This window comes from Paracoccidioides lutzii, assembly GCF_000150705.2.
Source record: "Paracoccidioides lutzii Pb01 unplaced genomic scaffold supercont2.4, whole genome shotgun sequence".
Classification (NCBI taxonomy): domain Eukaryota; kingdom Fungi; phylum Ascomycota; class Eurotiomycetes; order Onygenales; family Ajellomycetaceae; genus Paracoccidioides; species Paracoccidioides lutzii.
In genome coordinates this window covers 454,985-481,970 of record NW_015440950.1, presented here as the reverse complement: position 1 = coordinate 481,970, position 26,986 = coordinate 454,985, and the positions used below count along the sequence as shown (strand labels likewise).

General features: G+C 46.9%; 9 protein-coding genes and 1 non-coding gene across 10 annotated transcripts; 5 read left to right on the top strand and 5 right to left on the bottom strand.

Annotated features, from left to right (window-relative positions):
• Positions 1–73: 73 nt before the first annotated feature.
• PAAG_01905 (TATA-box-binding protein) lies at positions 74–1,083 on the bottom strand (the record flags this gene model as incomplete). Its single annotated transcript, XM_002795971.2, has 3 exons — positions 74–505; positions 619–706; positions 806–1,083. The coding sequence occupies 3 exons, from the start codon at positions 1,081–1,083 to the stop codon at positions 74–76; spliced, it is 798 nt and encodes a 265-aa protein (XP_002796017.2).
• A 1,366-nt stretch (positions 1,084–2,449) lies between these two features.
• On the top strand, positions 2,450–3,136 carry PAAG_11388 (hypothetical protein; the record flags this gene model as incomplete). The annotated part of the gene is made up of 3 exons (XM_015847046.1): positions 2,450–2,548; positions 2,705–2,921; positions 3,003–3,136. 3 exons carry the CDS (start codon positions 2,450–2,452, stop codon positions 3,134–3,136), a joined length of 450 nt encoding a protein of 149 aa, XP_015703308.1.
• A 4,854-nt stretch (positions 3,137–7,990) lies between these two features.
• PAAG_11387 (hypothetical protein) lies at positions 7,991–8,350 on the bottom strand (the record flags this gene model as incomplete). The annotated part of the gene is made up of 1 exon (XM_015847045.1): positions 7,991–8,350. One exon carries the CDS (start codon positions 8,348–8,350, stop codon positions 7,991–7,993), a length of 360 nt encoding a protein of 119 aa, XP_015703307.1.
• Positions 8,351–8,467: 117 nt separating this feature from the next.
• PAAG_11386 lies at positions 8,468–8,539 on the bottom strand. The gene has a single exon. It is a non-coding gene; the product is annotated as a tRNA-Ala (tRNA).
• A 406-nt stretch (positions 8,540–8,945) lies between these two features.
• Positions 8,946–11,075, top strand: PAAG_01902 (electron transfer flavoprotein-ubiquinone oxidoreductase; the record flags this gene model as incomplete). Its single annotated transcript, XM_002795968.1, has 3 exons — positions 8,946–9,246; positions 9,364–10,885; positions 10,976–11,075. 3 exons carry the CDS (start codon positions 8,946–8,948, stop codon positions 11,073–11,075), a joined length of 1,923 nt encoding a protein of 640 aa, XP_002796014.1.
• A 914-nt stretch (positions 11,076–11,989) lies between these two features.
• On the top strand, positions 11,990–13,791 carry PAAG_11385 (hypothetical protein; the record flags this gene model as incomplete). The annotated part of the gene is made up of 6 exons (XM_015847044.1): positions 11,990–12,041; positions 12,407–12,538; positions 12,686–12,846; positions 13,074–13,144; positions 13,241–13,337; positions 13,393–13,791. 6 exons carry the CDS (start codon positions 11,990–11,992, stop codon positions 13,789–13,791), a joined length of 912 nt encoding a protein of 303 aa, XP_015703306.1.
• Positions 13,792–15,394: 1,603 nt separating this feature from the next.
• PAAG_01900 (serine/threonine-protein kinase psk1) lies at positions 15,395–16,457 on the top strand (the record flags this gene model as incomplete). Its single annotated transcript, XM_002795966.2, has 2 exons — positions 15,395–16,069; positions 16,266–16,457. The coding sequence occupies 2 exons, from the start codon at positions 15,395–15,397 to the stop codon at positions 16,455–16,457; spliced, it is 867 nt and encodes a 288-aa protein (XP_002796012.1).
• Positions 16,458–17,259: 802 nt separating this feature from the next.
• Positions 17,260–19,638, top strand: PAAG_01899 (serine/threonine-protein kinase psk1; the record flags this gene model as incomplete). Its single annotated transcript, XM_015844482.1, has 3 exons — positions 17,260–17,437; positions 17,513–17,660; positions 17,727–19,638. The coding sequence occupies 3 exons, from the start codon at positions 17,260–17,262 to the stop codon at positions 19,636–19,638; spliced, it is 2,238 nt and encodes a 745-aa protein (XP_015701486.1).
• Positions 19,639–20,506: 868 nt separating this feature from the next.
• On the bottom strand, positions 20,507–23,548 carry PAAG_01898 (hypothetical protein; the record flags this gene model as incomplete). Its single annotated transcript, XM_002795964.1, has 1 exon — positions 20,507–23,548. The coding sequence occupies one exon, from the start codon at positions 23,546–23,548 to the stop codon at positions 20,507–20,509; it is 3,042 nt and encodes a 1,013-aa protein (XP_002796010.1).
• A 614-nt stretch (positions 23,549–24,162) lies between these two features.
• On the bottom strand, positions 24,163–26,443 carry PAAG_01897 (HEC/Ndc80p family protein; the record flags this gene model as incomplete). Its single annotated transcript, XM_002795963.1, has 2 exons — positions 24,163–26,313; positions 26,399–26,443. 2 exons carry the CDS (start codon positions 26,441–26,443, stop codon positions 24,163–24,165), a joined length of 2,196 nt encoding a protein of 731 aa, XP_002796009.1.
• Between the last annotated feature and the right edge of the window lie 543 nt (positions 26,444–26,986).

Sequence of the window (26,986 nt, the reverse complement as noted above, 5' to 3'; positions counted from 1 at the left end):
TCAAACTTTGCGGAAGTCTTTGAAAAAACGGAGTTAGCAGACGTCAAAGACCAGGGAGAGGCAAGGCAAATTATCATTCCGAACACGTACCAGTAAGCACAGGATAAATCATCTCGAAAGCCTGATAAATCTCCTCTCTGACTTTCGCCCCCGTCAATACAATCTTGCCACTGACGAAGATCAAAAGCACAATCTTCGGTTTCATCATGCGATAAATGAGTCCTGGGAAGAGTTCGGGCTCATAGGAGCTGAAATTATGATGGCGACTCGCAAGCCCTTCAAGACGAATGGGGAACTTAATATCACACGACCCGACAATGTTCTGGATCTTGAAATCCGTGAACTTCGCATTGAACCCGAGTTTCTGGATGATACGAGCATATTTTCTCGAGGCCAGCTTAGAGTCATCTTCAGATTTGGCACCGGTAACTACCATCTTGCCCGAGGCAAAGATCAGGGCGGTGGTCTTCGGTTCGCGAATGCGCATGATAACAGCAGCGAAACGCTATATGATAGTAGATTTTGTTTTTAGCCATATATTGCCATGGCTATAAAACATTTACCTTACCCACATGAAGTGAGGAGAACAGAGCAAAGAGAAAAACGGTGCTTCAGTACCTTTGGGTTGTACTCCGCATTTCTCGCATGGAGCGCAATAGTTTTCAGATCCAAACGGCAGTCAAGATTGACCGTAGCAACAATATTTCTTTTCGAAAAGAAAAAAATATATATATATATATATGTTCAGCTCTCTGGTAGACCAGAAGGAGAGGGTTTGCATTCTTCAAAAGTGTAATATACTCACTGCAAAGTAGGCACGATGCCGCTAACCCCAGGACCACCAACAGCGGCGGCTCCAGGAGTCGCAGCAGGAGTTGCGGGAGTCATCCCGTTACCAGAAGCAGTGGCATTCCCCAACAGTAGTTGACCATTCGATTGTTGCAATCCGTTCATCACGCCTGGCTCTTTCTCCAAGGATGGCGGTGTGAGGTCACCAGCACCGCCTGGGTAGGATAACGACGCTGGGGAAGTGAAGGCCTTCGCCTGCTGGGCAGTGGAAGGGTGGGTAGTAAGGGATTCCATTTTTGGGTGGAGACGCGATTCGAAGAGCGGATTGAGATGATGAGAATGTGTAAACGAGGCTAGGCTGTTGGACGACCAAAATTTCAATGGTCTATATGAGATATATGATGTCAGAACGCCACTTCCTCTAATTCTGTATATGACAAGGAAAGCTGTAGAGTAGACGAAGTGGAGTTGACAGCAAGAGTGTGTTTGTGTTCTTAGTTATTGACTTGAGAGCCAAGGTTTATTATGAAAACAAACAAAGAATTGGGATCTTAAAACCGGATCCAACTAGTAAAGAGGGACAACGAGAAGTGAGAATGGGGGATGTTGCATTTTACAAGTGGCTAGTGGCGATGAAATCCCATGTGTTGTGGATTGTTAAAAGGCAAAACCGAGGGCTGGAAATATGCGGTTCTGAAAACAGCAACGAAAAAAAAAAAAAAACGAAATGGAAGAAAACCTTATAAAAAGAGAATCATCCATACCGTTTTGAGCTTGCGGGAGATGAACAACTCAATGTCTCCCCCGACAACACAGCCAATAAAGTAATATACGCGGCGATGAAGAGGCCAGAATAATGTATCACCAAAAGGGATCCTCTCTTCCACTTCACGACAACTATTGATGATCGCGGGGGTTGAGTGAGGGTGTGATTCAAGTGGCTCGACGAACAATTCGACAGCGATGATCAAACCGAACTGATCCGTCAGGAAGAAGCGCTCTGAGCAGATAGACAGCCCAATTCAAGACGAAGGACGCAGTCGGGACAATACCAGAAAGCCTCGACGACTGGAGCGAGAGAGATATGAGTGAGAGTGAGAGAGAGAGTGAGAGAGAGAGAGAGAGAGAGAGAGAGAGAGACAACAAGAGCAGTAGAGCAACAAAGAAACGGACCAAGCTATCAACCACTCCGCAACAGAACAGATGCAGGAGCTATCGAAGAACGATGATGAGAATCAGAGAAAGGACAGCGCGACGATGGAATTAAAGTGTGGGATTTTTTCCCGTTTCTTTTTTCTCTTCTTCTTCTTCTTCTTCTTCTTCTTCTTGTGCTGCTGCTGGTCTAAAAGAGGATTCTGAAGGAGCGTGAACAGGATTTCTCCTATGAAGAAGTTAATAGTAAAAAAACGGGTTGAAATGATCCCCCCTCCTTTTTAATTTTTTTTGTTAAATATATTTGACTTCTTCTTTTTCTTCTTCTTCCTTCACTTAATCTGCCCTTTGAAAAAATATGCCAACACCTCCCCCCTTTTTTTTTTTTTTTTTTTTTTTTTTTTTAGTTATCTCTTGTGTTATTATCAGCAGCCAACCAGGCCAAGTTGATGGCGATGGCGTTGCGTGGTGGTTGCTTGCTGGTTGCTGGTTGCACTGTGTTGCAAAGATGTGTGTTGACGTCGAGCGGCAAAGAACCAGCTCCGACGCACTCTCCGAAGCACAGGATAAAATTATATTATCACTGGAGAGGACTGGAGAGGGCTTGGTAGGGGAGGGGAGACGAGAGGAAGGGAGAGGAAGGGAGAGAGTAGGGGAACCGTAGAGGAACCGAACCGTTAGGGGACAGGGTGGGGGGTGGAGCGGAATCAAGAGAAAAAATAAAATAAGAGGAGGGCGGTGGGGGCCGGAACCGGTGGAACAGAGCGGAAGAAGAGAGAAGGAGGAGGAGGAGGAGGAGGAGCAGGAGAGTGTATGGGCGTTCCCGACGATTGCCAAGACCAGAGCAGAACCTCCAGACGAAACCCAGAAAAGTTGGGAGGACGCCTGCTTTTATACTACGGGCCAATTCCATGACGCTGTGGTCTTATCCCCACGCACCCTGCCCCCTTATGTGGACGGTCACCGCCACCCCCTACATGGTGCGGCCAACCAGCAAAAAGAGGCGGGGGGGGACAACTTTCCCTAGCGCCGTCCTTCGCCTAACTTCGGGAGTTTGGGAGACCGCCCGGGGCTGCCCGGTGATTGGCCTCTGTCTCACCCCGGGGCTGCTGGAACACCCACTTTCCCAGGCGGCGATGCGCTCTTTGACTCTGGTCTATCCTTGGTACGCCTCCACGTGGATCTGGCCAATTAGAGCGGCGTGGTGGGCAGAGGTTGGACAGAAGGTTGGACCAAGAAACCTTGGGGCAGGGTTATTGGAACCATCCAAACCACCTCTCGACCTTCTCCGTTGCCGATCAGCCTGTAACAGCCTAACCCCAAGAGAAGCGGTGGTTCGGGCCAATAACCTCGCGTATCACCACCCCCTTCTACTACCCTGGATACGCTTGGTGGATGCGCCGTTTGGGGTTGTTCCATGGTTAGTCTTGCCTCTCTGACTTCCGCATCGGTCCAACCTGCGATGATTCAGAACCGGAGCCCTGGCTAAGCCTGCCTACTGCACCTGCATTGCGTGACTGCCTTGGCTCTTTATGCCCTCTCTCTCTCGCTGCCGGCGACTGCCCACGCGAAACCTCACGGCAAAACTTGCTGTTGCCTGCGGAGCATAGGCGAAATGGGGGGGGTTGGTTGGTTTTGACCCTTCCCCCCCACAACCCTCGGTACCAACCATCAGCGTCACTCTGTTGACATCGCCGCTTTTACAACGCGATGCGAGGCAGCAACCCCCTTCCTTCCCCCCTTCCCCCCCCGGGTCTTGGCGGGCGCCCGTATCCCTGAAAAGCCGCGTCAGGCTCAACTAACCACCACGTCTTGCACGCACCAATCACGGCGCCGATCGTCGATCACGTCAGCCTTCAACTGCTCTTGTTGCGCGTTCGAAAATAACAAACGTACTTAAATCGCCAGAGAGGTAGTTGGTTACCCCTTTTTTTTCTTTTTTCTTTTTTCTTTTTCTTTTCTTATATAACCCCTTCGTGACAGTTTGTTTATTCTTCTTCGAATTTCGCCAACACCTTATCTCAGCATCCATCTTCGAAGAGATGATTTGCGTGTTTATCACTTCAGGGGATGGATGGTTCTAAACTAACTACCAAGGCAGCTGACGCGGACGAGGGGTTGAATACTGCGATTCCACATGGTCTGCTTGGCCCAAGACTTCTGGCGAGTTGCAGCCTGGAAGTGGCTCTTCTTACATCTTGTTTATTTACAGCGCTGATGCCTATTCAACCAATCGAGTAGCAGTTTTTCCTCAGCAAGGCAGATCTATTTCTTATCCCGCTCAATCTGAATAACATTGTTGGGAGAAGGAAATATCTTGCAAGGAGAGGGTACTGACGGGAGGCAGCCTACAGGCGAAAGAGGGTAACCCAGCAAGCAGCATTCCACAGATATTTCGACAGACAAACCTTGTTTACCGTGAACAAGGCTGCGCGAATCAATATCAAAAATCCAACCATTCCATCCATCCATCCATTACCTCCTACCCGGGATATCTTGGATCCAAACCAACTGACTGCCGTGCCTCCCTAACCGTGTTGCTCTCTCAGGCTCCATTTCGTTCGCGCAAGATTTATAATACAACAGCGTACAAGTACAAGAACCGCAACGAAACCGAACGTACCAGAAAAAAAAAACCGCTGCACAGCCCCTTTTTCGTTTTTGCTTTTTCCCGTCGGCAACCGCCCGAACGAAAGCGGTCGGTCGCATCGCCTAGGTACCCGATCCGGTAACAACCCAAAATTCTAAATTTAATTTAGGAACCAATCAGTCCCAGTCATCAACCATTCACCAAAAGAGCCGCAGGTTTTTGAATGCAAAATACAATCCGTTCGTGGCTGGTGAATGAGCGACCGTCGTCGCATAGCGGGGCGACGGAGGTGCTTACTTTCGGTGAGTGAGAACATTATTAATTTGAGCAAGCCATGACGAAAGCGCAAGGCTTGATTCCGTGATGGGACTTAAAGGAACTCTGTTATTATTATAAGGACTTGGTGCGTGCGCCATTCTCCTTTCTTTTTTTTTTTCTTTTTCTTTTTTTCTTTTCTTCTTTTTTCAATTATTTTTTTTAAATCGCGATCCAGTGTTGTTTTAGGGCAAAAGCCACCCCTTACTTTTCCTTGTTCCTCTCTCTGATAAACATTTACTTGATATAAACCTCCCAAGCCCGAGATGTGGCTTGCCGCCCCTTTGCGCAAATCGTTTTGCCGCTGAACCGTATGTTTTGGGGGCTAGCCTTTTGTCGTTTCTTTTACTTTTTTCTCCTCCTGTTTGAAAGCAGGTCGAATACTTTTTTTTAGGCCTCGTGATACGCTGTCCCCAAATATGTGGATCCACGCCAAATTTGGGCCCCCTCTTTTTTTTTTTTTTTTTTTTTTTTTTTTTTTTTTTTTTTGGGACCCTAACCGAAATCCAGCACAGTCATGAATTTTTGGAGTTGTAAGAAATTATGCTTAAAATGAGTGGCGGCTGGCTGATGTTGTGGCTAAACGAGTTGAAAAAAAAGTCTTTGCAACCTCACATACCTCGCATTGCGTGACGCTATCCTGATAACTCTAAAATAAACGAGATAAGGTAGAGATATGAGGAGTTGTGTGCTTGCCGGGTTATCTAGTGCCCGAGTTTGTTCCCAAGCTCGGGTATTGCGGAATAACGAGTTTCAATTCATTATCTATTTACCGAAACTTCTTGTTAGGTTGCGGATGGGGAGGGAGAAAATCGTTTGTTGGTTGACTTTTGAAGGGAATCTACTTCGATAAAAAGGCTAGACCTTCAGCAGTATGGATTTCAGCGCCTGTTGATGTTCTCGGGATTGGACCGTGCCGCCAGGACGGACAATAGGCAACAGGCAAATTTTTCCATTTTCTTCGTCCAGCAAACAAATACTTTCTTTTCCCACTTGCTGGTAAAATGGCTATGTCATGATGCATGGTACGTGTCTGCGGGCTGCAGGCTGCAGTTCCCTGGAACACCATCATTAATACCTCTTTATCAGAATAAGTTTACCGATTGGCTGGTAGGATTCATATGTGCTCTGGATATTTTTCTGGGTCTATTGGGCTCTGGACTGGCTTTATGCATGGGTTAGCAAGGGCACATAGCACTTCAACAAATTTCTAGGAGAAGACTAGGAGTGCGTACCACACGGAAAATTGAGGGCCATAATGCTTGCTTGTTATAGACACTGGAGCTTGATCGTGGGAACCCTTTTTACGTGCCATGATTATGAATGCTACGGCTTGCTCTGAATGAAAATTTTATTTCCCCCCTTTTAAGGACGTGCTGCTACCTGGTAAAATTTTACCATATCAAGTATGTTCGGAATAGAGAGCTTTCTCATCCAGCCCAACATCAGACATTTCATATGGAAGGTAAATGGGGTATTTCCATTTATGGGCCAGTCCAAAAGGGTTGAAAGTCGCCCTGCCGAGATCGGTATACCCAGCTGAACAAGTCTCGCGGGAGTGGACCGACAATGATATATAAAACCACCTGCACTATCTAATATATTTAGTAGCTAACCAGCGTCACGTCAGTCTAGCAGAGTCATCTATTATTATCGGTCCGCCCCGTTTCCCTGTGGGCGTAGGCGGTCTTGAAAGAGAGCAGAATCCATCCCGTGTCTCCTGCATACTGCTTTCCCGTATGTACTGTGCAAAATTTGGCATCTGCTACCATTTTAATCGACGTTCTCCATCATGTACTTTAACAAGGATCCTATCTCGTTGATCCAAATCTGAATCCGGATCTTACACTCGACAACCAGAATGATTGAGAAGATAGATTGAAGATTGAATGTCCAACAATTCATCTCGAGGGTTCTCTAGAAGCATCATATCTGAAGCAAATACAAACAGCGAATACCTTTTGTCTCATCATGGCAAGCTGAACCTGAACCCATCCCATCCGTGTCGTCAGAAGATATGCTCAATTGGACTGTTTGTGGGAGGGGAAAAGGAAAAAAAAAAAAAAAAAAAAAAAAAAAAAAAAAAAAAAAAAAAAAGGCAGGCTCTTATGGTCGCTTTTCCTTCCATGATTGCAACCTTCATGGCTGCGGGTATTGTCCCTACCTACGAGGATTTCTTAAAGTCTTATGGAACGGGTATACACCAAGCTGCAAATAGAATCATGCTATTCCGCCCATGCGCGTATTTCTGAGGGAGCGGAAGAGATTGCAGTGCTCGGCATTGCACGCTTCTTCTGGAACCCCCGTCTCAGCAAAAATTTGGCCCATCTTCTTGATATCAGTTTTGTTTCAAACGCTGTGCAATATCCGGCGGCGCAAAATTGCACATCTTTCGTTAGCTAGATAACAACTCGCGCACTAACAGCAGTCTGCGCGTCTCCTCTCCAATCGGAATCGGAAGTAGGGTGATTACCAAACTATCTTTCAGCGACGAGCGTGCCCAGAGGATGAGCTCAGTTGGTGGGCCCTTCTACCTGCCCTTCGGCGTAACATGCGAACCGTTTTTCATAGGATTCATCACTAAACATATCGGATTCACTTGGATCGACCCTTTGGATATTTGCCGTCATCAAACTCTGCCAGTTCATCGGTTATCTGGTTTTAGGGGATGAAACGCTGTTTCCCCGAGACAGTGTGATAAATGACAGAGTCCCACCCAAGAACAGTTTGATTCCCCATCGGATTGATTCCACTCCTTTTAACTGGGGGGACATAATTAGAGTCCTTTTAGCCTGGCTCGCCACATTGACGTCGTGATCTTTTTTGCTCTCTCATACGCAGTCATCTTCTGCTATGCTAACGTCGTCATTGTCGTGGAGATGCCGAGTGTGTTTGGGAAACGGTACGATCTGGACACTCAAAACAGGTTTGATTGTTGTTTATATCCATCATTGGCGAACAGTCTGCGGCACCTCTCACGAGGTTATTCTTCATTTTGAGTATGAGGTCTGGACTGGAAAGAAATTCCCGGCAAACAGCCTGTGGATTTCCTATGTTGGGTTTTTAACGGTGATTGCTGGGTTTCTGTTAAGGGGATTCGAATTCAACAACCTGACTTCTGGTCATGCAAAACTAACTACATCTTCACCGATGTTTTCTGCTTCGACTGCGTCCTGGCGAGAAGCTGCAGGAGTAACCCTCATCATCATCAAGGCTATCCAGAACCTCATAGAGGGTCAAATAAGCATAGCTACCTAGGAGGCAGAACACTAGATCACGGCGGTTTACTAGCGATGGAGAGTCGCTTGCTGCCGACGATATGAAGTTTCCTCCCTTGTTTTCACCCCATTCTCCTGGGTTTTCAAGTTTATTTTCACGGGTTCTGGTTGGTGTCAAAGAGCTGCTGGAAGTCGGGATGATGCCAGAGAGGTTATCAAACTCGATTTTGTGTTTATATGTAGCCCCAAAGCTGTCAATAAACGGATAATCTGTATTTAAATCCATATCACTTGAAATAATAAGAGAGTCCAATTTAGCAGTAAAAAAACATTAGGATAGCTCTGAGGAAAATGAAGGATACAAAATTTGACTGGAAAGGGAATAAAAAGTGGAAATAACAATTGGACGCTGCCGGAATCGAACCGGCGACCCCGTCAATGCGAATGACGTATTATACCACTAAACCAAGCGCCCAATGATTGGTCTTCGGAACAAAAGAGTTCCAATTTTGTAGTATTAGACATTCCAATCGCCGAATTTTAAAACCTTCTTCAAGAATTGTTAATTGCATTATGGGGCCGGGGCGAAAGTATATCTACTACTTGCATAGTTTCTTTTTCATGCCTTTGCAGAGTGGTTAGTCGATCGTCCAACTGCTATTCATCAAGAAGTGGGATAAATGATTACTAGCATGATTTCCATTCGACACCTTTTTATTGGTCAGAGTGAGATTCCTCGGCTGTTCTTGCTCAGGCGGCGTTATCCAGAAATACCCGGAGTTGAAGAGTGAATTCATCCGCGATCGCACTGCTAGTTACTCAATATATTAACCTCGATTGGAGGCTGGTTTATCTTAACTCTCGTTGGTATGCCCGCAGCCATGGCCTCGCAAACTACAATCTTGTCTCTCCTGAGGCGTGAATTCGCACCGGTCTCTTGGAGAGCAAGTGTGGCCAAATCTGGGTTCCGCGCCTATTCTACCCGTGCGCTCACAGGGCTCCCTTCCAGTCGGCGACAAGCTATCCAACAACGACAAATCCCAGCACAGAATGTCAGTTTAAACCAGAAACGGAGTTTTTCAAACACTCTGCAAAGGCGATATTCTGGTGACTCTGATACCTTTGATCCTTCCCAGATTGAACGGGAATCGGACAGTGTCGATGTTTGCATCGTTGGCGGCGGTGCGTTTTTTTTTTTTTAATAACCCTCTGCCTAGAAAAGTAGCCCCCCTTTTACTAGTTGTGGTCTAGATGGCGGAAAGACTGACCAACATTGTTTTTGTGAATATTTGAGGATAGGCCCCGCCGGTCTCGCCGCAGCTATACAGCTCAAGAAAATCGCAAACGAAGCGGGCAATGAAAATTTCAGGGTTATACTTTTGGAGAAAGCAGGAGAGATTGGGGACCATATAGTGTCGGGCAATGTTTTAGAGCCCAGCGCGATCAATGAATTGCTTCCAGATTGGTTGTCAGAGGATAATCCTTCGAGATTTGAACATGCAACGCCTGCGAAGTCGGATCGCATGCGTTTCCTTACGAGCAAACATGCCTTCCCAATTCCATGCCCGCCGCAGATGAATAACCACGGCAATTACATTATCAGTTTGAGTCAGTTATGCAAGTGGCTCGGAGAGCGGGCAGAAGAAGTTGGAGTTGAGATATATCCTGGTTTCGCCGCAAGTGAGGTGCTGTACAAGTCGGACGGATCGGTCAAGGGAGTCGCTACCAACGATCTTGGTATTGGGCGCGATGGGAAGCCCAAGGATTCCTTCGAACGGGGAATGGAGTTCCATGCCAGAGTCACGCTGCTTGCTGAAGGATGCCACGGAAGCTTAACAAAGCAAGTCATCAAGAAATTCGATCTGCGACGGGACAGCCAATCTCAAACATATGGACTGGGAGTGAAGGAGGTTTGGGAGATCCAGCCTGAGAAATTCCGAAAGGGAGAAATTCTTCATACGTTGGGTTACCCCTTGCCCAAGGATGTGTATGGAGGATCATTCATGTATCATTTTGGCGATAACATGGTTACTCTTGGGCTGGTTGTTGGTCTTGATTACCCTAACCCCTGGTTATCTCCGTATGGGGAATTTCAGAAACTGAAACACCATCCTCTTATCAAATCCGTACTGGAGGGCGGGAAATGCATCTCCTATGGAGCTCGTGCGCTTGCTGAGGGAGGCTTTCAGTCCATACCAAAATGCGCTTTCCCCGGTGGTGCCTTGATCGGAGATACTGCGGGGTTCATGAATGTTCCAAAAATCAAGGGCACACATAACGCTATGCGGTCTGGCATGATTGCTGCTCAGGCAGCATACTCAGCCCTTTCTTCAAATCCAGACAACTCAAGTGTATTCCTGTACGACTACGAGGACGGCCTCCGAAATTCTTCCATATGGAAGGAACTCAAAGAAGTACGAAACATGCGCCCTTCATTCGCAACTCCGCTGGGAATCTACGGTGGCATCATGTACTCCGGCTTAGAAGCGTACATTTTCCGTGGCAAGATGCCCTGGACCTTGAGCCACCACGGCACAGATCCTGATGCCACCAAGGCTGCCTCCGAGTGCACGAAAATCGAGTATCCGAAACCAGATGGAGTGATTAGCTTCGATATTTTAACAAGCGTTAGCCGTACTGGCACCAATCACGAAGAGGACCAGCCGGTACACCTTCAGGTCAAGGACTGGGACAAGCATACCAAGCTCACCTGGCCGAAATATCAAGGTGTCGAGAATAGGTTTTGCCCTGCCGGAGTCTATGAGTACGTCGAGGATCCGAGTAAAGAGTTGGGAGTCCGGTTCCAGATCAATGCGCAAAAGTAAGTTGTCCATTGTTCTCTCAATTTTCTGTCTCCCTCTTGTCTAGTTTGTCAATAATGACCGCTGACTATGAAATTCCATTTTTACAGCTGTATTCATTGTAAAACCTGTGACATCAAGGTCCCGACCCAAGATATCAACTGGCAAACACCTCAAGGAGGTGAAGGCCCAAAATATTACTTGACCTAGAAAACGGCATACTTTCCATGTTCCATTATTTGATATCTGTTCGTTTCTGGCAAAACCATGCGGTTCTGCTGATGAAATTTTGATAGAGGAAATTACTGTTTGGTTGTGCTACATATCACTATTCCCATTGTGCGTCTCCTGTTCATCGCCATACGCTGGATCAAAATGTTTAATTAACTACTGTTCGACTGGTGAATCACGAAGTTAGGAAGCTATTTAGCTCAAACTAGCTGCATGTAAAAATTTTTTCAAACAAACTAATGCTTACTGCGCGTTATTAATTTCCAACAAAATGTTCATCACACACTTGCACTGGGAATCCCTGGAGATTCCATCCAAGTCTCTTCCCGCAATATTTAATACAACCTCCAGTCAAAGTGGCACAAACGTGTTCTGTTACCGAAAGTGAGGCGACCAAACCCAAGGTATGTTGTTGGGGCACAAGACTATTCTGCCCCCCTGAACCGCCTTTCTCAGCCTTGCTGTCTGTCATCCATCCCCACCCATCTCTATCAACATCCATTTGCCCATTGCATCACATCGCATCCCCACCGCCATCCCTCCTCCATCTCCACGCCTGCAACGATTTGATCCACGACATCTCTCTCTATTCAGCACTTGGCCGTCCTGCCGTCTTCATCCCTTGAAGGAACATTTTCTTTCCCATTTCGAATCCTTTAGGAAACAACAGGCTGCCCAGGCTACCGAAAATTGTTTCGGTAATCTGGAAAGGAAATACACCCCCCCCCCCCCCCCCCAATTCCTTTACCGGCCTCGCTGCTCGCATCTCTCGATTTCCTAGGTATTTCTTGTCCAGGAATATACAAACACGCATAAGCGCACCACTTCGGCTTCAGGATACTTTTTACACCTTCTGTGCGTCTGCGGTCCTTATCTCGCATCGGCAGCCCATCATGAGTGAAGTCTCATCCACGCGTCTCTATCTCGGGAATCTGCCCCGCAACGGTATGCTGGTCTTACTACTACTGCTACTACTACTACATCCTCCTCATACTTGAGCTTCGTTCTTGAGCACTGTCAAATCCCAATGTGTACGGCTCTGGCACAAAAAACCTACCCCATGTTCCATTGGAATCTCTGGAATACTCTCGTCCTATCGAGGACTGTGACTACGCATATGACACAGTCAGAAATTAAGGGATTTGCAGCAGTCAAAAATCCAAGTTCTCAATAAGAAAGAATGAGATCTGAAAAGAAATTTTATACATCTCTAATGGAATTCACTACTGGCTTTCTCGTTACTGGATCGTTTGGCCTCGAGAGCTGACTCAAAACACGCCTTTTTTGGCCTGGACTTGTTTTTTTTCCAGTCACTAAGCAGGAGATCGAAGATCATTTCAATTCCCACCACGGCTCCGGCAAGATCACGGAAATAAAGCTCATGAGTGGTTTTGGTTTCATCGAATATGAGGATGCTATGGATGCGAAGGATGTTGTGCCAGGTATGTTTTTCGTCCATATACCTGTTTGTGGGACACAGCCTAATTTCATGTTTCCTTTAGCTTTCCGTATGTCTATATGAACTTTTGAGATTTCCCAACTTCTTCACCGCCAGGGGGCTTTCTATTTTTGACCACTCTGGCTTGCAGATGGAACGGATTTCAAGGGTGAACGCCTCACTGTACAGTTCGCCCGTGGACCACGCCACAAAGAAACTTTCTCTGGACCGCCGGATCGTTCCAGCGCTCCGCGTCCACGGCGGACAATCTACCGCATGCAGATCTCTGGACTTCCAGAAACTAGTTGGCAGGTTAGCTAAGCTCCATTTCCCCCCTGGAATCCCTAGGATTTACTTCCGTTTGGACCTCGTGATATGTGCCATTACCCATTTCTTCCCCTACATTCCATCATAAGTGTAGAGTTTTGCCACTTGCTGGAGTTTTCCGTGTTTGGAATTCCCCCGGGCTCTATTTTGGCAGGAACCTGGCGGTTTACCCATTTCGTCTGGAATTGGACTTACACATCCACCTTCTTTAGGATCTCAAAGATTTCGCACGACAGTCTGGCCTTGATGTAGTGTACTCCGAGACCGGCCATGATGGAAGAGGGTGAGTATTCCCGATCTCCAGGGCCGACAAATTTCTCTTCTTTTTTTGGACCAGGAACGCTGATGGACTTTGTTGAATCAAACAAAAAATAAAAAGATTTGTCGAATTTGAAACAGGAAGTGACCTCAAAACCGCCGTTGAGAAACTGGATGGCCGTGAATTCAAGGGCTCTAGGGTCTTATGCACGCAGGACGTAGGAACCCCCTTGGTCTTCCCCTCCGGGTGGCTTAGTTCTCATTGTCTACCAGATTCAATCCCAGGAGGATCGCCAACCCCGTGAGCCATACCGTTCCCGCTCTCCTGGGCGGCGTGGCGGGTACCACCCTTATGAGGAATATGACCGGCGCGGGGCACCTCCACGTGGGTATAGTCCCCGCAACCACTACCGCGAGCGTTCACCGGCCTCTCGTCGTGATTACTATGAACGCGATAGCTATGGACGCAGATCGCCTCCTCCTCGTTCTCGTATGGATGATTACCCACCTCCACCCCGCCGCCCATATGACGATGGCTATGACCCACGTGGCCCTCCTCCACCTCCACCTCGTCACTATGATGACCCCTATGCTCCCAGGCAATACGGCCGCCCACGGAGCCCCCCACCACCAAGAGGCGATTATGGATATGACCGCCGCCCTTACTGGTAGAGAACTCTTTTTTTTTTTTGTTTTTTGTGTTCTGTATCTTTTGATTCCCCGCTCGTATCTATTTTTCCCTGAGATTCTTCTTTGTTGTGCCTGCGTTTTCATGCAGAAACCACTTCCAATTCTTGTTCGATCGATGTATAAAAACATATTTAATGATTCCCCGCACGCGAACCTGATACTTAATACCTTAGAAAACCTATACTTGTCACTGATTCCAACAGAGCATGATTTGCCAAAAACACGATGCCGCCGGTCTCCTTTTTTTTTTTTTTTTTTTTTTTTGTTCACTCTGATTCTTCGATAACATTACCGGCTGTCCAAAGGGGTGGGTATTAGCGTAAGTATTGCCGACCTTGACCTTGACCTCGTTCTGCTATTCGATATCCGGCTGGATTGGAACCTCCCGTCTAGTTTGCTATCCGAAACGGGTTAAAGGCAATAACCAGGCATATACCGGTAGATATCGAAATTTCTTTGCTTCGTTTTGTTTTTGATTCTGTGCTCATGTTTCCTATTCCCCCCCCCCCCCCCCCCCCCCTTTTTTTTTTTCTTTTTCTTTTTTCGGGGTGTGTGTGTGTGTGTGTGTGTGTGTGTGTGTGTGTGTGCGTGTGTGTGTGTATGTATGTATGTATGTGTGTGGCTGTGTTTGTGCAACCTCCTAGTCTACAAAACCATCTGATGATACTTATGAACAAATTCCATGGCGAAAAGTAAGGAAGGAAAAAGGGTTCAATGAATTCTACCGATGATGTCCTCAGCCATTGCGTTTTGCTGCCCTTTTTTTCCCTGTCAACTTCCTCTTTCCTTTTTTTCAGGATAAAGCGAAGGGATATGCGGTGCTGAGGGATTTACATTCAAGTGGGATGATGTGGACGGAAATGGAACCACATATGGAACTGGAAAACCCTTCCCCTGAAGGACCAATGTATAATGACAACAATCTCAGGCATTTTGTGTTGTACATTTGCCCAGATGCAATTTGAGTTTATATCAGGGCCGTCTTCGCTGTTACCTAGGTAATTATTATGATGACACCTTTGAGAACACTCGACATTGTTTCTTAATAGAGGTTAGCCCTTTTCTACATAGAAGACCGGATGGATATGGTCATTTGAGGAATTTTCTCCAGGATAGGAGGTTTCAATGGGGTAAGAATATTTTGTAAATAAGAAACTGTAACTATTAGCAGAGCATCTAACAGATCATGGTATGAATTCCCCAGCTAAGCTCTGTAAAGGATTGAATAAACAGAGCTAACAGTCTAAGTCACTGATTGTAATGAACAGCAGCTCATTGGGTGAATTATGGCTCCTAAGGCAAAGGAATGAAGGCTGTGCCAAGCCAGAAGTAGTTATTCTGACGCCGGACAGGCACATGAGAGGCTACGTAGGAGGTTATAGCTGGATAGCTGAATCAAGCTCAGTTGTCGCGGACGGAAATTTTATTTTCCATCTTCTTTGACGTCCAAACCCCCTCCTCACAAGATATCACAGCTCCCAGCTCATACCAGATGCCGCTTACAATCACCAGTCCTAATTGAACGAACACCGGATAAATGAACGGGGGCTAGTAAAAAGTTAATTGCTTCATTTTCATTTAAAATATGTCTTCTGATGCTTTACGGGTATTCGATGTCGTCCAGCTCCGTAATGTTAGCTTCCCCTTCCCAATATGCTTTGGCTCCGATGCCTGGGGCCGCAAGGGTAAACCACAGCCTGCCACATTCTCATTTCGCGTCTCACATCCTCGCCCCCTTATCGAACAATGCGGGCACACAGACGATGTTTCCTTTACCCTCAACTATGGCGAGTTATATCGTAAGATTGAGGCGAGATTACTCCATGTGACAGCGCTTGAGGATAGGCATGCTAGGGACGTCGATTTACCAACGTTAGCTTATAATGCTGCAGATGTTGCATTTACATTGGCTCGGAATACTATACAGTCGAGCGCCATGGCTCAGGGGTTGGATATGGCAGGAACTGAAGTTGATATCTCAATACATCTTCCTAAGGCGATTCTGAGAGCTGAGAAGGGCCTAAAGCATCAAGCTATCTATCGAGCCGCAAAGCCGGGAGCCCAAGCCATTGATGAGATACAACACATATACCGTATTGACAGTTTACGGTGCAATTGTATTGTCGGAGTTAATCCCCATGAACGGGAAGTCAAACAGGCAGTGCTGGTATCTCTTGTTTTTCAAAAGCGTAATGGGATCGATTCTCGGTACGATTGGATTGTGCAGGCTTTGCAGAACGCGGCAAGGCATATCGCAAATGTGAGTTTTTATTTTTTTATTTTTATTTTTTATTTTCTATTTATTTTATTATTAATTAATTAATTTATATTATTATCATGGGCGTATGGTGGCGCAGGGATTAGTTGATTATCGCGAGATCCTTGGGACAAGAACGTATGCATTTTTTTTTCTGGTGAATTGTTGTGGCTGACATCGATACATCGATTACCCACAGGACATTGAAAAGTCCGGTTTCAAAACAGTCGAGGCTTTAGCTCACCAGATCGCAAACACGGCCATGCGATATACGGACTTCGACGAGGTGACTGTCTGCGTAGAAAAACCAAGCGCGATGGCTTTCGTCGAGTACGCTGGAATTGAAATCACGCGTACGAGAGGCGATGTGAACCTGCTGAAGAAAGAATGAAATTTACGAAATGCTCGCCTGAGGCAGCCTCGGCACCTTGCACTAATAAATACCCGCTATTTTTATAGTATACTGGAAAGTGTCATGCACGGAAGTCCTTGCGAATAATAGGCACTGAATGTTGGGGAGCATTCCTTGGTGAGAAACAAGGTCGTGGGTTCAAATCCCATCTTCACCAACGGTGTTTCTCACGGGAGGAGGGTGGCTGGTGAATAGAATAGGATTCATGATTAGCAGGATTAGGGCACATGCAACATGGTCTATGTATTGATTTTGTGTTTAGATGATCCAACTACTCCACAAGTTTTTGAGACTTTTCCTAGTTTAGTGTAGGATCAGTCCCTGGAGGAGATGAATGATCAATGTATCTAGAGTATTAGCAAGCACCCAGTCAGGCTATCAAAGTCTCTGACTGCCGCATATCCAAGAAAAATACGAACAATACCAATAATACCCACTATTTGATTTATATTCGCCCAGATCATGGCTTATTCTTATCTTTCTATTTTGAGTTGTTGCTTTCATTGAAAGTTTGAGAGCAACTTTTAACATATTTTTTATTTCATTTTCTGCCCCAGACCAAAAAGCTGACCTTGTCCCCAAGCGGGTTAGCGCCCTCTCTCCGCCTCTCCCAAATGTTTCCCAGTCACTCTGGGCGTTCTCTTTTTTCCCCATCTTTTCTATTTTTCCTCTTCTTAACATCCGAAATTCACAGTCAAAGGATAATCTGCTGCTGCTCTCTATTTCTGTCGTAATCATCTTCTCCAAAGAAACACGTCTACTATTTTGCGCTTTATCATCTATGGGACTACGCAGCTGTAACAGTCTTTCGCTTTCGATTGTCTCTGCTGGCACCGACTGCGCTTCGTGCCTCTTGGGTCTGCCCCCCTTCGAGACTCCCTCCGCGATCTCTGCGCCTGGTTCCACCGTCGCAGTGCCGGGGCCGATTCCAGATAAGGTGGTGTGGCCACTGGAGCTTGGTCCGTCCTGAATAAGGGCGGACGGTAATCTGGTATACGCGCCGTTGAGCGTGGCGATTTTTTGTGACTGCGTAGATATTTGTTGTGTTGGATCAGAGGTAAGCTATGCGAATCGTCTCTATGAACGAGTGAGAGCTTACTTTTCTCCAGAAAGTATTAAAATTCGAGCTATTCGGCTCCCTGTCGAGCTAGACGTCTCCACCATTCCACCCTCCTCGCAGATGTGAGAAGCATTAAGGAAAGAAAGAAACTATATATAGACAGACAGGCCTTTCGACCTATTTAGTAGGGATGTTCAAGTCCAGCCCGTTGCGCTGCCCGTTCGTTGGATCGTGATTCGAAACATTCTTTCGACCCTGCCAAACGAAAGCCATGCCACAACACCCAAATCATGGCTCGCACAGGAAGAATTCACCGTTTCGGACGTTTTTGCGCCACAAACTGGCGACGACCCTGACCAGGAGCGCCACCCAAATGATAATGCCGCAGAGGCTGAAACCGTTGTTCGTAAAGTCTCTGCGGGATTTCGTCTAGGTCCCCCTGAAGTTAGTCCGGCGAGAAACCCCCCTGCGAGTCAGTCTGGTAGGAACGACGTGCCTGGTGATATCAGATACCAGGAGGTGGATAAGTTAGGCTCTCGCAGGAAGAGTAGGAAAAAGAAGAAGTTGCGACGCCCAGCTGAAATCAGGTCTGATGTGACCACTGTCCGTGGTTTTAATGCCAAAACACTTACCGAGGATGAGTCAGATTGTTCCAATGCTGGCTCCAAGACCCTTTCCATGTGGCAACCTCCACGTGTCAGTTGTGCAAATGGTCCCGGCCTTCGACCTTCCTCCTCAAATGGGGGCATCAGTTCATTGAAACTCCAGCTAGATGCACTCAGTCTGTCGAATAGCCGCCCGGAATCTAGGGACACGAGCCAATTTGGTTCCCAGACCCCGAGCTGTTCTAGTGTCAACTCAGACAGTGACCAGACAACCAGCTATGAGGTGCCTTTGGAGCATGATTTTGTTAGCCCGGACGCTGGTGCTATTCCTTCTGATGCCACGGAATTGCCCAATGAGCAACAGTTGAGGGATGCTCTCTATCGAAAGATGTCAGCTGCGGACTTTGAGCCGCTGTCATGCCTTGGGAAAGGAACCTATGGAACGGTTTTACTGGTCAAGCATTCAGCAACTGGCACACTCTATGCACAGAAACAGTTTCGCAAGGCCTCTATTACAGTTCATAAAAAGCTTGTGGAACAAACTAAAACGGAACGGGCGATCTTGGAAAGTGTAAATCGCCATCCATTTGTTGTCAAGCTCTACTACGCATTCCAGGATCATGAAAAGCTATATCTGATTTTGGAATATGCTCAAGGTGGTGAGCTATTCACCCACCTGGCTATGGAGCGCATGTTCACCGAAGACGTGGCTTCATTCTATATGGCTCAGCTAGTCTTAGCGCTGGAGCATCTCCACCACAACGTTGGCGTCGTCTACCGTGACTTGAAGCCTGAGAACTGCCTCTTGGATGCCGAAGGCCATCTTCTCCTAACCGATTTCGGACTCAGCAAAGTTGCCGTTAACGGCGATGATCGATGCAACTCATCCCTTGGGACCGTCGAATACATGGCCCCTGAAGTCGTCCAGGGCAAGCCATACGGCAAAGCCTGTGATTGGTGGTCCTTAGGAGCCCTGGGTTTCGACCTTCTCACCGGCTCGCCACCTTTCAAGGCCAACAACCACGCGAAGATCCAGGAAAAGATTGTCAAACAGCAGCTTGTACTTCCATACTTTCTGGGCCCAGATGCGAAGGACCTCCTCACGCGCCTCTTACGTAAGGATCCAAACAAACGCCTTGGATCCAACATGCCCAAAGACATGCAGACGATCAAAAACCACCGCTTTTTCCGTAAGATTGACTGGAAAGCACTTGAAAGACGCGAGTTGGAGCCGCCCATTAAACCACTCATCACGGACCCAGCTTTGGCAGAGAATTTTTCCACTGATTTCACTGCCTTGCCGCTTAGTCCTGTTGTGACAAGAAATGGGTTTGATGAATATGGTCATGATGGGAAAGGGTGGTGTGTTGATGGTGGCACGTCGTATAGAGATATCCATCGCCCTAGGAATGCGGCTGCGGACGATCCGTTTAGTGGATTTAGTTTTGTGGCATCCAGCAGCTTGCTTGATAGTGGGTTTGGCAGGGTGAGGTAGATTCTACCATCTAACTTGACTGTGTCGTTCTTGTGTGCTGGTTGTGTCTCCATTTTTTTTTTTTCTCTCTCGCCTTTACTTTCAGGATTTAGTTGCTTTTTGTTCTTGAAATTCTGCTGCTATTTTGTGGTTGATTTAATTAGTACTCTTTTGGTCAGAGATCTGATTTCGTGTGAGGTAGTAGAAATTCGAATTAATGTGTTGTTTGACGCTTTTAGGGACCCGTCTGTAGCAACCATCTACCGTTTAATTTATATAATCCCTTTGTTCCCTTTCAGTCCGTTAAGGCTTCCTTCATATGAAAACTAATCACGTCTATTTCACGCTCCCCGTCTTCCCGACCAAATCACATTGTAAACTGGATAAATCACTTGATAATTCCAATTCGTTGCGGAGGAAGAGCCATCTCCGTCAGAATCATTACCCCTATCTACTTTCTAAGCACAGACCAAAACGCCTTCGTTGTAATGATATATCCCATGTCTATTTTTCTATAGATTGTACAGTAAATTACAAAGGCTAGTCAAAGTATATATACATGTGGCAAAACGCCAGCGGTAAACATGATATGCGGCAAAGTATCGCGCTTCGTCGATTAGGAAAGGGTTGGTGGGTGGGCGTTCTCATGTGCATGCCCATGGAATAAACCTTAATGCCGACGCCAAGGACGTGATGTGCATGGGTTTGTGAGCAGGGGCATAAAAACGGAATAGATGGCATGGGAATTCAATTCCGGGAGAATATTAGGGGGAGGCGGCACGGGGGGCAAGGGTGGAAAATAGGCGCTAGACATCGACATCACAGTATCGATGTCCCTAGGGGGTCGTTAGGCCTCTCAAGCTTTGTTAGAATCCTTATTCTTAGTTACTTAAAACGGTATGAACTCCTCAAACACAGATTTCCGTCCACTTCCATTACTCGACGACGGAGATTCCTTTTCGATTCTTTTCATCCCTAGCTCCCGCTCTGCCTCTTCCCAATAGCTATCCAACTCGCTGACTACGTCCTCCCGACACACGCGGAACAGCGCAAAGTGATTTCGGGCCCAGAAAAATATATCCCATTTGCTCAAAGCGCCATGTTTACCTGTGTGATGATTTCCCCCATTGGCTTCTAGCTCATAGAGCTCGCGGACCATTCCCCGCACAATGACCCGCACCGTCTGCAGTGACGGATGGACAAGCTTAGAATATCGACCAGTGTCTGACTGAACAGCTATGTGCCTTTGCCTTACTCCACGCAGATTTTCAGGGGTGCGGGCCGTAGATCGAAGGGCTATGTTCCCACCTAATTTGATGTTGGCAGGTGGTTCATCGATGCACCACAGGCGGTATAACCGTTCCCCGGCCTTGCTGCCTTGTGTCTCAACGACGGCATATAGTATTTCGTTAAAAGCGGAGCTGGGGATGGTACGTGTGGGGAGTTGCTTTGATTTCCACTGCGGGTTGCCGTTCTGGCATATTTTGGATATGGATCCTTGGATGGATTTGAATAGTCTCAGAAACTGGAAAAGAACACCCTCATGATACTGCGTGTGTCCTTCGGAATATTTGGGTCTGGGGTTGAATTCGCCCTGCAGCAATTTGGCTAGAATTTCTTCGGCTCTAGCCAGTGGGGTCAATTGGTTTTGACCGGATGTTCTTTCTTGCCCACCAGGATGGCAATTTTTATCCAGCCTTATTATTGCTGCTGCTAGCAGGGCTACCTCTTTGGTGTCCCAGCCGCTCCCATTGTTGTCCCGCAGGTGGAGTAATATTTCATTAACCCGGTCCCAATCGTGATGCTGGAGAGCGTAGCCGAAAAAGGCCCTTATAACGGGCCCTGACCAGGGAAGAGGTAGGTCCTCTGCAACTGTGTTAAGAAGGTCATCATTTTGTATGGCGGCTGCATATCTAATTATGGCGGGCGCGAGGAGGTCGTCTGAGTAGCACTGTCTTGGAATTGTAGGAAATTCTTCCCCATGGGAGAAAAAAAGTTGATGCGCGAAATCATGCACCTTAGACGAGGTTGAAAGATCTAGCAAATGCGAAAGGGAGGAACTCGAGAATCCGGTCAGGGATGCTGTATTTGGATGCGGGATTGCACATGTAGCTTGTAGCGCTACCCGATTTGGACCTGATACGTGCAGCGGTTTCGTTTCCGGAATTTTGGAGTATTTTACAGAATATGGTGATTTGTATCCTCCTCCCTTTGACCTGTTGATGGCATCAAGTTTGGCAAAACGGTCCCGAGCTTTGTAAATATGCTCCATATTCGTGTATGCATCCAATACATAATGCTTTAGGCCTAATACAACCGCTGACCTGTCGAGTGGATGAAGGTTGGTAACGGCTTTCGGTGGCTCCTTGGTCAAACTGCAAGAGATGTCTGAGGACAGCTCCAACAAGAGCTCAAAAGACTTTGGATCGACATCAGGGACGACCCCTCGTGCTTCCATCATGCGAACTATGAGATGATCAACGTCTCGTAGCTTTAAGTAAATATTATTTTCCCTTAATAAATGAATTAAAGACCTCTTGTACTCGATAATGGATGTAAGATATGCACCCCGGTGCCCAACCCCGACCTTGACAGAGTTATTGAGCCCATCCATCATTGAAGTGACCACCTCACTGCTTATGGTCCGTTTGCCCAGGCCTACAAACGGTCCTTGCGACTCATTTACACTTGCGCCTTTTGGCCCACACGCACAGCTGGCCCATGTATCAAATCGATCAATTTTTGACGAATTGATAGCATCCAAGGGGAGAGAGTGGTTTGAGAAGCTTTCCACGAGCCATCGTGGTTTTCTGTTTGCCAGTTGTTCGAGTATCCAGGAACCTTCGACATTGAATCCTCCTTCTACGCAACACCATAGGACAAATTCCAACCAAATCTCGGGTCCGAGTGGTCGGACTTTCATTCTGAATTTGGCTGTTGTCGATACTTTTTTGCCAGAAGCTAAAGCAGACACAGCCTTATCGATTTCATGACCTATCCAAACAGCATCTGATAGAACATTCATGATATGGGACGACAAGAGATGCATTGCGGGCGTGCCACGATTCAGCTGCTCCGGAACCTGGGATTTAGTATATTTGTACACGCCGTGTGGAATATAATCCAGGTGATGAAGACGGGCAACAATCCGATAGAAATAAAACATCGCGGTTCGCGATTCCTCCGGTGGCAAATCAGCGGCTTGCAGTACAATGCTTCCCAAGGCCGGCCATATTTCCTCCATGGTCCCAATTCGGGAAGCTTTCTCCCCCATTCGACATGTAACCTGTGGCCCATCATTATACCCGTCAATTGAATCCAACGATATATGTCCTTCAGCTGTCAATATTCCTGGAGCCCGAAGTTTTGAACATTCATCACCGGTCATTGTATCGAAAGACCCTAGACTTGCCCAATCGATGTTTGAAGGGAGCGCACCCCTCTTCATAGCTGACGGTGATTTCCCTGCTACTTCTGCATTATCAATAAGTCTATTAACGATCGCATAAACCGCAGGCCACCGTCCAAGTTCGACACCAATATATGCCAGCAAATCATAATTCAGCGAGTCCGGAGTTCGAGCGTGACACAAAATGTCCAGAATAGTCAGACATTGTTCCGGCTCAGACTTCTTATCCTCCAGGAAGTTGTCATACTTCGTATCCTCACGCAATTCCAAAGGAATATATCTTTCCAATTCTGAAACCCAGCGCGAAGGGTTCTTCTTCTCCTCACGGGGGACGGGCAACGATCGTGTCGGGTTCCAGCTGCGGACCAGCAGTGTCGCCGCGGCTTCCACCGAAGGAGGGGGCCCAAAATTTCGTGAACAAAAACCGATATGCTTCCATGATGATATAATCGTAGAGCTGGGAAGAAGGTGTAGTATATGGCCTATATAGGTTGCGCGGCCTGGGCACAGGCAAGCTTGCATGACACGATCAACGATGCAGCGAGCAGGTAAAAAGGAGCTATGAAGGAGCCACGGGAGGAGATATCAGGACGATGAGACGTCGCATAATTGGCTGGGAGTATATACAGGTATCCCAATCCATGGAAACTTGGGCAAAATTCCTTTGCGATGTGAGGATTAACCCGCCCGAAGACAACCGCAATTCGTTGTGCAGAGATTGAAGCCTTTTTAATTTTTCCCCCCCTCTTTTTTTTTGTTGCGAGACGTTGCTTAGTCAGCGACCAGACCTTGAGAGGAATAGATTAAGCTATATAAAACGAGATTTAAATGAATTGGATATCTCTGCTACAGGACGTAAAATCATGCTACTCGTCATGGCATAATCCGTTCATAAAGATATTCTACCAAGAGAAAATGAATCTCTGCTTATTCCCACGACTGTTGTTGACTTTAAGTTGCCCTAATCCAAAGTCGACACCAAGCACCAAGTCCCATAGATATAGCTCTCCATGTCCGAATGTAATGAAAAGAAAAGAAGAGATCAAAAACACAACCAGAATGAAAGATGGCACCACGCTATCATGATTCATAAACCAAGCACGTAATAAATACCTGCAATACCCTTCCGTAAGCATCTAAAAATTGTCGTCATCATAATCCTCCGGCCTAGCTGCGTTGTACCCTCCAAGCTCCTGCTCGACTTCATCCACTACAAAACTCTCGTAGTCTTCCAGGCTCTTCTGGATGTGCACCTTGAACCTGATCACGTCATTCAACATAGTTTCGATTCCAGTATGGAGTTCCTCACGAAGAGCATTCGCCCGAAGAACCAGCTGCTCGTATTCGATATTGGTGTTCATCTCTCGCTGCTCCATCAACTGGACGCTTTCAGTAAGGGTGGCACGCATCTTCGCAAGCTCCTTCTCCATTTTTTCAATCTGTGAATCCGATGTCAATTTTTGCGTTGTCGTGATTTCCTTAAGATTCTCAAATTCTTCTTCCGCCGTTCGACGCTTGTGTTCAAGAGCTTCAACCTCATTTCTCTTCTCGTCCATGGCCTCTTTGATATTATCTAAGAGGTCCCGATGGTTCATATCTGCATCAAGAGCAAGCTTCCGTCGTTCATTGATTTCTTTTCGTAGAGCGATAAAGTTGCTACGAACGACTCCGCGAAGGTCAAGGTTTAAAAGGTTTGTTGGATGATAGCCGGTGAAGGTGTCAGAAAGCAAACGGTCGCTCTCTGGTGAGGTTCGAGAAGTCCCAAGCTGAGAAGAAGAAAAGTTGTTTTCATTGAGGTTCAGATGAAGCTCGTAGTCCTGGCCGTTTGCATTCGCAGCGGTTGCGGGGATCAAGCTGGTTTGATAACCAAAAGAATTGTAGGTCTTGACCACTTGCTCTAGAGATTCTAATCTCTTATTAGCCTCAGCCTCCTTTTCCATGACTCTGGCATGGGTCTCCTCAAGTTGAACAAGGATATCCTCTAGACTTTTCTGGAGGCGTTCTCGCTCGGTGTTCATGCGATCGATATCCTGGATTGTAATCCCCTGCTTATCCACACTGTTCTGTAGCTCGAGGCGCTCCTCATCAGCTTTTTGAAAGTCCTCCTCGGTCTTGCTTATCTCTTCATCCAGAAACTTGATGCGATTTTCGTACTTGGCGATCTTTCCTTGGACATTTTGATTGTAGTCCTCAAATTTCCTCTTATCATCTTCCAGAATCTTAAAATGTTTTTCCAATTTAGCCATATCTGGCGCACTCTTCTCCATCTCCTCAATTTGATCCCGCAGGTCCCGGTTCTCTGCTTCAAGATCCTGCATTTCAAGAACATATTTTTCGTTGCCCCGTTCAAAGTCTGCCGCCATTGCTTCAATATGAGGTATAAGACGCCTTTCTGCCACCTCGTCATCTTCATTTTCGCCCCCCTGAAGCCAATCACGATAGGCATTGGACAAGAAATTGAAAATAATATTATCCCCAGAGATATCCACACCGGCATCCGCACAAGCATTGTCATAATGTCCTAAATAATATCTATCAAGCATTTGTGCTAGCTGCATCATCCAGTGAAGCATGCCCAGGAAAGTTGACCAGTTTTGACCCCCAACAGCTGCGATTTGGGACTTCGTGATGCTCTTTTCAAATGGATATCGTAGCTGTTTAAGAATAGGAGGAACCTCAGCATCGATATTCTTCTGGAATTTATAACCTGGATCGATTCTGCGATAGAGCCATTGGAAAATGTAGTTGAAATCCTTTTGAGTCGGGGATTTGAGAGTGTTCTGGGTTAAAGAGTGTTTCATCTCCAGCTCAAAGTTATTTTGCGTAAGATATTCTAACAGTTCTTGACCGATCCTGGCTTGAAAGCTACGGTCTTTGAGGGGGCGGGGGTCTCTGGGGACACCGGCAGGAGCTGGAGCTTGAGTGAAGAATGATTGATGGTGACCCAGGGCGCCACCGGTCGATGGTCGCGAAAAGACGCTGCTTCGCCGTTGTAATTGCGGGGCGGGAACTGGGTGAGCGGACATGGGTACATAGCTTTGGCGCCCGGCACTGGCACTGTGGAAGACATTGCTTGAAACGGACCGTCGGACGGAGGAGAGCCCATTCTCGGCTCCAGATGAGAAAATAGGTTGTTGAGGTCGATTAAGACCGGGACCGCCTATGGAAGTTGTGCGCGCATGTTGCGAAGTGTATGGAGGGTTTTGGAGGTTTGCGACAGAGCTCGATCGTTTGAGCGCTGAGGGCGGCAGAGGTATGGACGAGATGTTTTGGACGCTCCCGAGAGTCTGAGCCGAAGAATGGGTTAGTTCACACCAATTTCGCAATTCCTCCTTATTGCTTTGAACAAAGTGAAAGACAACACAACTGTACCTCTCGAGGGCGCCGGATGCTAAAGAGCCCAGTGTCCTGAGACATGGAGCCTGGGGCAGCAGCCCTTTCACCAGGAAGAGTGACAATGCACCTTGGCCGTAAAGCTATGCCAACGAAGAGTAATGGAAACACCAAAACTCAACTGATCATCAAAAGTTTTATCAAACTATCAACTAGCCCGCGCAGTCCACCCCCCTATCAACGGGTGTTGGCTATGTGCAGCAATGTACAGAATCATCCGGGGCGTTAAATTCATTATGCAGGGAATATTGACTCTGTCAAAAGTAAACAAACAGCAATCGAAGTCTCGGAAACTGCTTACTTCATCTACCGGATAAACATAACACCGCCACCGCTATCACGAGACTCCGGGTCCCAGTGCAGCCTCGGCATTTGCCGTTCTCGGCATGCGGCTTTCGTTTGATGTTTGCTTGGACCTTCATCAACCAACAGATAATGAGATGAGGTGAGATGAAATGAGCCAAGAGAGAAGGACATCTGTTTAGCAACGAATTTACAGCTTCTGTCCATTTTGCGTGCTGAACACTTTTACTGGGTGATACCTCCGCAGTTTGGGCTGCAAGGAAG